The sequence below is a fragment of the Anas acuta genome, chromosome 2 (assembly GCF_963932015.1).
Source record: "Anas acuta chromosome 2, bAnaAcu1.1, whole genome shotgun sequence".
NCBI classification, from domain to species: domain Eukaryota; kingdom Metazoa; phylum Chordata; class Aves; order Anseriformes; family Anatidae; genus Anas; species Anas acuta.
This window is the reverse complement of record NC_088980.1, coordinates 136,348,158-136,362,207: the sequence shown is the minus strand read 5'-3', so window position 1 is coordinate 136,362,207 and position 14,050 is coordinate 136,348,158. Positions and strand designations below refer to the sequence as shown.

Below are 14,050 nucleotides of genomic sequence, written 5' to 3'. Positions count from 1 at the left end.
GAAAACATTTCTGTGAACGTACTCACAAGTGCTGTGTCAGGAAGTTCCCAAATGAGCATTTGCAGTAACCTAAGGCATGCACTGCACACCCCTCGGCCAGTTCATCTTTACTGGTGGGGGCTGCACACCTTTATGACCCTGGATGCTGATGCACCGGACCATAAATACACTCAGAGGGGAGGGAACAGGTGATGCTCCAGCACAAGTCCCTCAATGCTGTGCTAAGAAACAGCTTTAAATCCTCTTTCTGCTTCGGAGGAAGCCCAAGCTGACAGAGAGGCAGTGAATGAGACTTCCTGCCAGATCCAGCCTGTGTTTCTCTCCATTCAGCCTGGGCTTTTTCATTAGATCAGAGGTTACATGTGGTCTTAGCTACTGCATCTGCTCTTCATGGACCCCCTGCCATCAAAGGCGTGGGTGTAAAAAAAAATAAAATTAAAGGCAAAAAAAGAGAGAGGATAATTTTGGACGGCCTCACAATGGCTATTTTTTTTGCAAATGCTTCACTGGAGGAAGTTGAAGAAATTCCATGCATAACACATATTTATTTGGAAATTTCTCTCCTTTATAATGGCCAAGCAGCACAACCTCCTCTTTGAAAATAAACAAACAAACAAATAGAAAAAAGATTTTTCAAGAATGCCCAGAGCACAATGCTCAGGAAATGAGGCAATTTTGTATCTGGATTACATTACCTGAAACAAAGCAAATAAAAGTTTAAAAAAATATTTATAAAAGCAGCTTATGAGATTACATTAAAAACAATTGCACCCACTTTTATTTAAGTGGAAATGGCCAACGCTCTGTTAGCAAAAACTAACGGCTAGCAGATGCCATTTTTTTTAAAACGTAGGATGAGCAATGCATAAAAAGGGTTGTTTTATAGTATCTTTTGGGCTACCTACAAAGGATCTCACAAGTCAACTCAGGGAACAGCTAGTCTTTTTAATGGCATTTATTGAGGGTTTAATATTTATCCCATTAATTTATTTACTTTGATTTGAAGTTCCTATACCTGGCACTAACTACCATAATCATAATCAAGCTGTGCGAGTACAAAAATAATTTAAAACACAAATGAAGCAGCTTAGCACAACCATAATAAAACAGAGCTAACATTATAACAACCTAGTAACTTTCCTCCTCCTCCAGACTGACTTGCCAGTGGACGTGCTTTGAGAGAAATACTGAGGAAATTGAAAGCACAGCCACTAGTCTTTAGCTCCAAGGCAGGCAAATGCTCCCAGATACAGACCCAGGCCTGCTGGAAATGTGTTACTGCTAACTGATAATTGACATGCTAATAGTACTTAACTTTTAAATATTCTATTTCCTCCAATTTTCTTCTCATGTACTTATTTGTTTCATCTTTCAGAGTTAGTGAAAAACAACCCCAGACACAGCTAGTGAACAGATGAACTAATTTTTTTTTTTTTTTTTTGGAAGAAGCTCAGTGTTTTAGCCACTGGGTAATACCCTCTCACACATAAAAAAGTGATAGCTCAATGTAAACATCTTGAATTTTAAGCTCCATTAACTTGAAATCTTTTTTTTAAAAAAAAAAAAAAAAAAAAAATGAAAAACAAAACACCCCCCACCCTCACCCCCAACAAAACCCTTATCCCAAAACGTGGTTCAAAGTAGTAAATTAACACAAATTTCATTTTGTCAGTTACCTATTGTTACCTATTATTTTCTTCAGATTTCATGCTGGTGCAGCTTTACAGGATAATTTCCCAATTTTATTCAAAGCTTTATAAAACATACTTTCATCAAATACCCAAATAGCTGTAAGGTCCAGAATATTCTTTGTTGACTTACACTCATGGAAAAGACAAGGGATAAAAGCCATAAGTAGGTCTACACTATTATCAGCTCTTCCTTACTCCAAAGCAGTCTTGGGAGCTACCTTCTATGAAAAAGTAAGATCTTGTTTCATAATACAATCTTGCATTGCTTCTGCCTTGCAAGATTTGAGAGAATTGTTTTAAAAATGTAGACTCTTTGGTGAAGAGCAGTAAGGAATTATAGCACTGCATTTCGTAAGACCTGAATCCACTGCAGTTGAACTAATAGTAGTGTCTTCAGAATTACACAATGAAACTGATTCAAAACGATTTCCCAAATGTTTTAGAATGGTCCTAAAATGTTCTTATGCGGCATATATGGTATATTTACATGCACAGGATGATTTGAAATGTCACAGTTTTTATTAGCATATTTTGGATCTAATCTACATAGCTCATATACAGTTAGCTACGTAAGCTTAACCGCATTAGTATAAGTAATGAGAAACCACCCCCACAGGAGTACCAATAAAACTTCATAACAAATGACATATATTTTTTCTTCTGCCCAGAGGAGTCTTAATTTCAGCAGGTTGTGATGAAATTTGCCGTGTTATATCTGTGGCTGTGCTGTTGCCCATCTCCATCCTGTGGTGTCATGCACACAATGTTTTCATCAGGCTTAGTCCCACTGTTAACATGTTTTTCAAGGGGGAATATCCTCTGTTGGTAACCTAGTTTAAATATATCTTTCATATTTAGCTTGTGTCCTCCTCCCCACTGCATCTTAGATAATTGAGAATTAGTTGGCATGCTGACACACAGACACAAGAAGGGAAGGTTTTTAGAGTTCAACTGGAAATATTCTTTAGCAACATTCCCTGTAAATTAAACATCATTTATGCCCTCTTCCAATCTTCCAGTCCTTAACATACAGAGAAAAAAAAGACCACAACAGGACACAGCTATTGTACAGACGGAGAGAATCTAACTTATTTCTTTCAAATGAACTTTATATCATTCTTCATTTGGATGATACATCTCTTTCAGATAAAACTGTCAGCAAATAGTCACAATGTCATGAAAAACTGGAGTGATTGATGAAATCAACTGCAGCAACATAGAAAATGCAGTGCAACACTCCTGATGTTGTATTATATGCTATGTAATATACAGTGTGTGTATATAGATATATACACACACATATATATATAAAATAGTTAATTGCAGTTTTGCCTCAAATATGAGTGCTAGAAATATAAAATAGAAGTTTCCAAAGCTACATGTTACCACAATGGTATGACAACATTAATCTTGAATGATGCAATCACAAGCACAGCAGGTCTTCCTAAACAAGAGGCAATAAAAACTTTATACTGCCTATTTTGTTGTGCAAATTAGCATATGACTTTAAGTGTTTAAGTGTGGATTAGTTTTATTAACTTACTAATACATTTAGGGCGGTGTTTTTAGGCACTAGAACTTTGGCACCCACCTCTCAAACTCTATTAAAAAAAGGCATAATGCTTTGGCAGAAAGCACAGGATCCTGCCTGATACACGAGTTAAGTATTTATTACTGCCCACAAAAGCAGCAGGATGAGACCAGAACTTCTGCGTTCACGTCGTGTCTGATTCCCACCTCCACACTGTTTCACCTTTGCCCGACACAAAGACAAAAAGCCAAAGAAAAGGATGAGACCCATGTAGGACTAATCTCTGGTTCTCCAAGAAGACCTTTCCAGCTCTCTAGCTGGTGAGCTAGGACCCCTCAGGCCGTATGTTTCTATCATCTTTACTACTTAAACTTCTTGCCATGCTTCTGTGCTCTCTGACCCACCTTCAATTTGTAGGAAGACTTTATTGCTTTATTGCTCCCATAGGTCCAAAGGTAGCAAAAGGCTTTGGAAGTTAACAGTAGCAGCTGAATGGCAAGAACTTTGCCCAGTTTATTGGTAATGCAACAGCAGCTCGTACAAGGACACATCTGAGTGTCTCAGACATGAAAATGAAGCAGTGACTTCATGAAGTTGTGATCTTAAACTTACAACTACTCCCACTGCCCTTCAAGCTTTGCGCTGTTAATTGATTTGCTAATTCTTTTCGTATTAATTATCACAATGATAATCTTTTATATGGTATTTAACAAATAAAGATGGGAATCTGAAGTAAATCAAACTCATGACACATCTATGTTTCTCTCAAGACAGAATAGCAAAAACAAAGGAAGATGAAAATGGAGGACTGATAAAAGATGCATTCTCTGCCATGTTTTCTTCTCTCTATTTTAAGTATTTTCTCTCCAGCTGTCTACTCTTCCTCACTGTTTAATCCCATTAAAAGTTCCACAATCACTCAGATTTCTGGAAGAAGTTAAGATTTATCAAAAATAGCATTTATTAGTCTTTAATGGCATCTATTAGTCCAAACACATGGCTTTAATCCCAATTTTCAAAAGATACAATCTATACAATCTCACTCAGTAGAGATTCAGTATGGCTGCATAAAAAAGATATTATACTTTATATAACTGGTGTGCTGTATGAAATTTGGCATGAAAAAACTAGTGATGTTTTTTATCTACAACTGTCATTCAGTAAACAACTTAAAAAAGAACAAAAAAAAAAAAACAAAACACAAAGAAAACCTTCTCTAGCTATTTTTTTCATCAAATTCCTGCATCCTCAGGTACACTTTTCGTGTTTTTTTTTTCTTTTTTTTTTTTCGTAACAGTTTGTAGAGTAATGATGCATCTCATTAAATTCTTATACTGAGTACTGGCTGTCAGACAAATGAATTGCAATCATTTGATTTCTCTCTTCATTAGTACACATAAGACAGAAAAATAATTGTTCAGAATTTTTCCACTAAACAGTTATTCTGGTCTTTCTTATTATAAACTCTGCATATTAAGTGAAAAGAGAAAAAAAATAAATTCATAAAAAACCTATACCCCAGCTGAATGAAAACTTAAAATAAATGACATCATTAGATGCCTTGGAAGATCACTATAATTTTCTTATAGATTATGATCAAAACACCAGGTGCTTCTAAAATGTCTTTCTTTAAATTTTATCAGTATTTTAATTTGGGGAAATTCTGTGATACTCAGCCTTATGAAATGCCTTTTTATGCCTTTTTTTTTTTTTTTTTTTTTTTTTTTTTTTAAGAAATCTGTTTGTCTTACTACTCTTCTGCAGAAAACACTAAGAAGCTGAAGTAATGGAACAGTCCCTATGACAGTCTGGCGCGGAGAAAGTAATATTGAGGAACGTGAAGAAATGTTTGCTGAAAGGTTTGATCTTAATTAATTTCAAACGTTTTTCACACTCGATTGATTTAGCTGTGGTGTGTAATCCTTAAAAAATGAATTATTTACCGATTGAATTCTAAAGATGTCCCAGAAGTCCACCAGTTGTTTTCTCTTCCGCCACCCCAGTAACTTTCAGAAGTGTGATTATTTTGACATTTATACCCAGGAACGAATGTTAAATGATCTTACCTGTACACTTGTAGTCTGAGGCTACTCCCTTAAGACCGGCATCAAACACTGATATTTCTACCTTCTGCTTTCTGTGGTGGCAGCTGAGGAGCACAGAGGGCTGTGACACAACGAGGTAGAGAAATGGTTGCAGCTCGATGTCACCAGTTCCCCTGCGACCGGGCTGCCGAACAATAGTTATACCCAGGGCTTGTCGAGCAGATGACCTGGTGGAAGCATGCAGACTTTCCAGTGACAAAAGACCTGTTTTTCTTCCAGTAGATGGGGGAACGTTGCTGTTCAAAAGATCATCTGCTGTGACGGAGGAAATGCCTGGCTGACTGGGCTTCTTGGTATCATGGCTGCTACCTGAGCCTGCTTCTGGAAGGTTCAAGGAGCTTTTGCTTATTTTCTCACCATCTTTCTGCTCTTGTGGTGATTTTGGTTTAGGTAAGGCAGTGCATGAGTAAGTCATCAGGGAGATCCGGCTTGCTGTAACAAAAATGTCAAAAGGGATGAAATTGAGGTTCTTCACAATGGAAGACTGGCGGGAGGGACGGGCAATGCGGTGCTGGCTGGTGCCACTGTGCTGCTCGATCTGAACGATTCTGATCTTAACGCTGTCACTGCCAATTCCACTGTCCTGTGCTCCACTGTAACGTGAAGAAGTCTCAACTGTTCCCCCATCAGACACGTCCATTTTTTTCTGCTCTTGTTTGGAAACCTGCAAAGGAAAATATTATATTAGCTTATGATATCCATATCCCAACTGTTTCCATTTCAGTGGCAGCAAACAATCACTATATAAACATGATGTCAAAAAAGAGAATTATAAAAAAAATATCTGCCAAGTTAACTTTAACAGAGTAATCACTCATGAAAACACAGCAGGTGTCTGTTCCAATGAAATGATGACTCACAACAGATGAAGTGCCAAAAGAACATGTGAAGGAAAAAAAATAAAGATTTCTAGGCTTCCAATTCATTTTTTTCTAAATGGTTCCTTATATGCTAAAGATTCTACAAGAAATATAAAGATTAATATGAAACCATATCTCTGTAAAAGAATACATCGCAAATAAAAAGCCTAGTTATAACTATTTTTGAGCATTTTGAAATAGTTTTGAGCACTGATGCTCAAGAAGTCTTCTTTGGCACTAAAATGTTTTACTGTGACAACACAAAAGAGATAGCAATATTAACCTACTGCAAAATGACAAAAAGATAAAATAGAAATTGTAAGCTGAAAAGTGTAAATATTATGTTGTAGAATTAGTATTTTTCTTAGAGTTATGGAAATAACAGCTAACTTACATTGAACACCAAAGTTGAAGGAAACATCACACAATATCTATAGACTGCCTCTGTGATGGAGTCTGAGCTCTCAGCTTATCAAGGCTCACCAAGCATAACCTTGGCTGTGACATCCACAGGGCTTCAGGTGAGAAATCATTGCATATAGAAATATTTCAAAAACAAAACACACACCACTGAATAAACACTTAAAATAACTTCTATTGTAAGAAATAAACCAATGAAACAAAACTAATTTGCAGAGCTTACTATCCAGGAACAGGATACACTTGCAAATACTGCTGCTGAAACAAGTAGAAATCCTACAAAGAACTTGAGGACAAAGTGGGGAGCATATATGCAAAAAAATTTGGAAAGAAAAAAAATGCATAAATTCAATAGCAATAATAATCACAGTAATGATGATGGAAGACCAACTCTTGTGATTCACGTGGACTTTAGAGTCATGCATTACCATGGAGAGCTTCCACAGAATTACTAGCATTTCTATCTGTGCTGCCCAGAAGAAATGTTTCTGTTCCACTTAGCAAAAAAGTTGCCGTAAGAAATGCCCAACTCGTTCAGATGCATGACCCACCCAGCACAGTACGCCGTTTCTGACAGTGCTAGGAGGAGACCCTATTGAGAGAGACGGGATGCTGGCCACTTACTACAATTTGTTCCCCTTCTACTCCCTAAGCATCCACAGCTGCTGCATTTGGGATGCCAGTGGGTACATGCCTGTGTAGTCCTTCTAGTGACACTTTCTGGACTTCTTGTGATGATTCATCCACCTCCTTTCTGAATACGCTGACACTGTCTGGCCTCCACAAGCTTCTGGGGCAGCAAATTTCAAAATTTGTATTCAGTTTAAACCAATCTCCCACTAGTTCTATTGCATGTCCCCAAGTTTTTGTAGTGTAGGATTTGAACAACTGTTTCACAGTCAGCTTTGTCAGTGCCATTATGACTTTGTAAAGATTGATCGTATCCCCCCTCAACCTTCTCCTCTCAGGACAGTAGGGTCCCAGCCTTTTGGGTATCTCTTCACAAAGCAGCTGCTCCAGCACCTTTATTTGTTTTAGTTTCCTCTCTCTGACTTATCTAACTCCACTATGCACTTCTGAAATAGTGCATAGTGGAGTTAGATAAAGGAGCCCAAACAGGAGCACTACAGTTTTATATAGCAGCAAAACAATGCCTTATATCTTGCTCTCCATCTCCAAACTGAATATGTCCAGTATTTTGCCTTTTTTTTTTTTTTTGGCTGCCAGTGTGACTCAATGATTTCATTTATTTATTTATTTATTTTTTTCCCAGGGCCTACTTCAACAGTTTCTTTTTGTCTTTTCTACTATAAAGAATCTTTGAAAAGGGAGATATAAACTAGGGTAAAACATACCTTAACTTCTATTTGAAAAATGTAAGCATGAATTCAAAGAACTTACAAAACTTATCAGCAACTACAGAAATGAAGGGCAGTGATTACTGAATTTCTTCAAACTTTAGTCTTTATACAGCAGTAAATGTAGGTTCTACATTTACTGTCAAAAATAGGTGGCAGTGGGAGTTAAAGAAAAGCTGCTTTTCTAAAGGTTCCTTTTCATTGTGCTTTCTGAAACAAAGGGAGCAAACCCTCCCCCTCTATTTCTTTAAAGGCATGGCCATACTAAAGAAAATATTACAAAGGAAATCCTAAAACAGAACCATTAACTAGCTGAGATTTTCTTTGAAAAGGTTTTTGCCAGCTCTGGTTACAATCTTTTCAGATTCACTCACGTACATATTTTTCAAATAACCAATAAACTTCCTTGTGGCTGATTTCTATGACAGACTCATATCACTGACTTGTAAAAGTGATACCACTTTTAATGCAGCCTCTGTAAAAATAACTGGAAACCATTCTAATGAATTACAACGTTATAAGCCAAGAAACCATGACCTCTCCTGATATCCTAGCAAGGTTAGACTATTTACACCTCAGCCTCTCTGTTTGGTAAACCATGAAGGGCTTTCCCCGTATCTTGTACTGATGGTACTTTCAAAATGGCATAGATGGTTTTATCGTTCATGCATTGAGGGCATGCAAAAGGCAGAAGGGATGGAGCTGTGGAATGCTCTTGCCATCATTTCATGGAAATACTGCCTGAAATGAAGTAGAGGGTTTATACTGTTAAACTCAGAAGTTCTTCGTTACTCCAAAGCCTTCCATTCAGCACTATGAAAAATCTTCTTAGAAACTATAGTTCTGCAGAGAAATATACATCTTGTTTTCCTCTATGCAGGAGTAATTTCTACAGATAACTGACATTTAAGTTATACCTGACTTTGCCAGAAGGATTGAAAATAGAATGTCAGCCACTAAATGGTGATTTTCCAGAGAGAAAAGCATTGCATACATATGACTGAGTGAAGGGAGAAAGCATCCTACTTCTGTTTTCTGAATGGATCATCTATTCTCACAATATGTAATATTTGACTTCAACCCTAGTTCTTTTCTTCTGCCTTGTTTTATAACTAAGCATCTATTAAATGTGCTCCTCTGTGTGAAGCACCTCAAGGAAGGTAGGAAAGTAGCTCATCCCCATTCAGACCTCAGTTAGTTTCTCTGACTACTCTCAGTCTACTGCAAGGGTGCTAATTGGTCCCAACTGCTGAGTTTCCTGTTCTGTGGACATTCAACTAAAAGAATGACTGGGACCCCCAAATCAATTCACACAGGTCACTGAACAGCAGTCAGATGGTAACTTCTGCTCAGTACAAAGTAGCATGCAATATGAACCAGTGCCCAAAAGGTAAAAAGCACCATATCCTATTGCAATTTTCCATGCCACCCAGCCCAACAATTAAACTTTGACTTACGTATTCTCTTACCACACATATTATAAAGGTTGGAACAAGTGAGGGATGATTTGCTAGACAGCTTTTTAATAATATTACTCTGTACAAAATAAAGGTGCAGAAGTACCACTGGAACTTTTTTGTATCGATTTCTGCTCGGTAAGCATCGAGCCTTCTCCCAGGTTTCACAGTAAACCTGAAAGTATGCCTAATAATAAACCTGGGCATCATTTAGGTATGGGATTGGAGATGAGAGGGTATGACTCTCAGGATAACTCCTCCAAAAAGATTTTTTGCTTTATTATGGAATAAATGGGCCAATACTTTAAAGATGTCAAGAACAGCAATATCAGCTTGCTGTTAGCAAATGTAATGGTAACATTTATCATTGGGCTGTATTATATCAATTCTCTTACTCTTTACATAACCCATTTAAAATGAACAATAAAAGTTTTCTTTAATTAGCTACTGGTGTGCATTAACATGATCATGATTAAACCATAAAAACCAACTGTACATTACTCTGGTCCCCTATCCCATGTGTTTTAAATTATTTTAGTTGAAAATGTACTTTGAGTCCCTTTTAAAAGTTCGACCTTCTGCTTTCAGAGAATTAAATGCATATTACTGTAGTGGAGAAGATAATGTTTCAGACCTCCAGGCATATATTAAACACACTGGCAGCACATTAGACAAAATGCTTTACTTATTAGATACTTCCTATTCTAAACAGTGTCATCAAAGGCTAAAAACAAAATCCATATAAAAGCTGCACAATGCTTCCACACAGAACCTGTGCCAAAATCCCTGTACTTTCCAACTAATGAGGAAAGGATGTGTACTCTTAACATATGAATGTAAGATTTTCCAAGCATTCACTTTAGGAAACAGGACTATTGATTCCACATGGCTTATGTTAAATGAAACTGTATTGGTAAAATAACCTTTAAGATATTTGGCATGATAACTGTAATTAAACAGTATTCAAAGGAGTAAAACAAAAGGGAATTTGGTTCCACAATGGCTAATTAAAATAAAATGAAAAAACACAGCATGTCATCTATCAAGATAAATTGTTATTGTTTAAGAACTATTTAAATACTGTTAAAATATACTTTTAGATAAAATCTGAAAGGACTGGAAAAATATTTGTGGCTTAAAAATGGATAGTTTGGCGAAGAAAAAAGTATAGGACGCTGAAATTTTATGCTGAGATAATAGCTTTAAAGCTTTGAGCATAACCAGATGGTACTTAAATCAGAGGAATTCTACAGTTTCACTGTCAGAATGAGTTGCAATATGGAAAGGTTTTCAATAGCTAGAAAAAACATGTCAAGATGATAGTTTACTTAGATCACTTCAGTGCATTTTCTCGTCTTTTCACAGTTATATATCCTATCAATACTAGACACCGTAGGAAAGGTGTTGAAAGCTACACTAGTAGCTAGGGAACTGCGGCTAATTCTTCCTTTTCATGTGTTGAGATAGGTAACTTTACTAGCTTAACCCCTTGAGTTCAATAGGGCATATGACATATATATCTATCTAGGGAGAGAGTGTGGAAATAGCATGTCCTGTAGAACACACACTGAGAAGCACATCTTAAAATCTATGGTAAATAAACAGATTTACTTAGCAAAATTGGTGAGCAGTCCCATTAGGTTAGTGCAACCATAGCCAGGTAATCCTTATTTATTTTCTATTTCTGATGAAAGTCTTCAGATAGCAGAGACATGTCTTGAAAGTTTCAATCCATGAAGAGAGGCAGCAAAATTATCAAGGTAAACACACAAACTAATATTTTAGACCAATAATTAACACATTTTCCAAATCAGAGAACGGTGTTTTACAATTGACGTTTTTCATTATATTTTCATTTTCGTAATCTTTCTGGAGTTTTCAACAATAACAAATGTAAACACATGCAGTTTCACTGTAAACATTTCTACCAGTTTTATTTTCTTTTACTGGTACTTTACTGCACTTTACAGACTAATTCTCTAATTAATGGATCAAACGTAAGCAATATAATCTTTGGAAGTGCAACTGCTCTAGATCAAAACCATCTACATCTGCATAATTTTTCCAGCTTCTCATATTAATTATGGTTATATAATGGCACTATTGAAGTAAAATTTCCAGCCTTCAGCATAGCCATTCCTTAACTCTGATCAAAAACCTTCAGCCAATCATGAGATCATTCTTCACATTACATAAATTATGGAAAGAGTCACAAGTGTGAAACCACAGAATCAAAGTGCCAATCACATCTGGTACATCACTGTGACATATGACCTAGTTTTATTTCTCTTGCTAAAAAGTAGTAGTATTTTCATGGAAATAAAAATCCTGCCTAAGCTACAAAAAAATGACCATTCCTATTTTATTTTATTTTATTTTATTTTATTTTATTTTATTTTATTTTATTTTATTTTATTTTATTATTTTCCTGTTGTGCTTAAACTGGAATTAAGAAGAAAACACTGTGTATTTTCCTTCTGGATTTATTCTACATTCTTCATCTACTTCATCAAAGATTCTCCAACAGCATATGAATTTATTTGATGTACCGTTGTTTTCTATAGATCTATTTTTATTTTCTTTGCTAACTTGTTTACCACTTTGTTCTACTGAACAATTCTGTTTTGATTTGAATATGAATTATACGAATGACTATAATTCTGACCACTATCAAAGTTAGTTTTTAAACTGACATATTAATCTCACATGGAAAATATAATGAAACACACACATAAAAACATTTTGGACTACTAAATTACTTCTTCTGGTCTAATAAAGTTGCTCTTAAGTTTTAAATTAAAACTTCAGTCCTGCAGTTTAATATAGGCAACTTGCTTGTACTTGTATCAATGTAACAATGCAGAAAGAGTGCTGAATCCAAAACACTCCTACAAAAAGGGAACTAATAAATAAAGTCAAAATGATGCAACAAAAATATCAGAAATTTTAAAAACAGTTTATTTCATATAAAAGTCAATTTATTTTTTTCACTAAATAATTTTCTTTTTAATCAGAATTTGCTGCAAAATAAATGACATGAATTTTAAGTGTAATGCTGTTTATGGTCTCACAGGCCTACAGAACTCTTCCTGACAGGAATTTTCAATTTTAGTTTTCATAATACTGCATGAATTATGTGAAAGATGTGATGGCTAGGAACAATACAACACAGCTTCACAGCTTGTGTAATGCTTTTCCAGCTCTTCAAAACTAAAGTAAGAGGCTACATTCTGTTAAACACTGATCCAAATATTCATAAATCAAAGCTGTGCTAAATGTTCCAATTTTAACATGGTTATATGCAAATGCTAAATCCTTCCTAACTCCAACAGAATTACATTTTTAATCTTAATACGAACAGTATGCTTATTATGCTATACTATTAAAGGCCAGGAAGAAGTTTGTGTTCAATTTTGTGTTCAATTACTTTTTTTTTCTTTTATTTTTTTTGAAGGCACATTTTCAAATTGAAAAGACGAGACTGAAATCTGCCAGAATTCTTTGTCAAACAGTATTTTTTTCCTTAATATTTTTACTAAAAGTATTATTTTTTGTGTTATTTTTGAAAATGTAGTTTCATATAATTTTTAAGTTCATATCTTTGCCTTTACATGAAAAGCATCTGGATTACAATGAATATACATATTTACTTTACAAATGATTAGTGTTTGCTTATTTTTGCACATTCTTTTTTTGGTTAAGGCCAAGAAACAATATTTTTCATGGTAGTCTGCTTGTATACCTCACTCCGACAAGTTTTAAATAAAATACTTGAAATGTCAGCTTGATTTTGCATGACATTCTCTACCATTTCACTATTAAGATTTCAATATAAGGCTGTAATTGCACCAGTCACAGTTTTAGACCACATTTTTACGTAGAAAGATCACAGAACTAAATTGTGGTTTAGCATTGATCTAATCTTGTAGAAAGAACTTTGTTTCATCAACCTAACTGAAAATGTCACAAGGCTGAATTAACTCACATTCACTGGTGTGCCTAAGTACATTGTAATAACAACAACATAACAACCAAGCCTGTGGTGGGATCGTTATAAGTGGTGTTGCCACTAACCAGTCCTGGGAAATCACAGTGGGACTGAGTGGGATTAGGTGCAAAAATCCTGGGTCCTACACACTGATGTTTTCTTGACCAGGTGTTCTATCATGGGTCAAAAACTTTCCTATGTGATGAGGATGTATAAAGTAAGAACTCGATGAACGAGTTTTAAATTCAAGAATTTATATCATTTTAGAATTCTAAGTATGGAAATATCTGATGATTCAGTGTTAGGACATCCGGAGATGAGAAGTATAACAAAGTTATTTACTCCCACTGGAGTAAATTGGAATATTCTGCCATTAACTACTATTCAATGTTCGAATGAAAAGATGTAGGACTAGATGCCAAATACCATAGCAGTGATTCAAAGCAGGATTCAACAAAACCTCAGGATGCTAATTTAAGCATTGTTTTCTAGGATAGAATGAATGAGTGTATGAACAATGAAATTAGTCATTACTGTAACACAGTAAAGTAACTTACTAGTTGGCTATCATAACATAGATTCTACCTGCAGACCCTTAATCAAATAAGCATACAGCTAAACAAACTATCCCCCAAATCAT

The 14,050-nt window shown here is 35.5% G+C and overlaps 1 protein-coding gene across 8 annotated transcripts in view; it reads right to left on the bottom strand.

The window, feature by feature from the left end:
• Positions 1 to 14,050, bottom strand: part of VPS13B (vacuolar protein sorting 13 homolog B) — a 459,168-nt gene that overhangs the window by 113,953 nt on the left and 331,165 nt on the right. For all 8 annotated transcript variants that reach the window (XM_068672350.1, XM_068672346.1, XM_068672349.1 and 5 more), the window contains one exon: positions 5,289 to 5,991. In XM_068672350.1, coding sequence (XP_068528451.1) covers positions 5,289 to 5,991 — 703 coding nt within the window. The remainder of the gene's footprint in view (positions 1 to 5,288; positions 5,992 to 14,050) is intronic.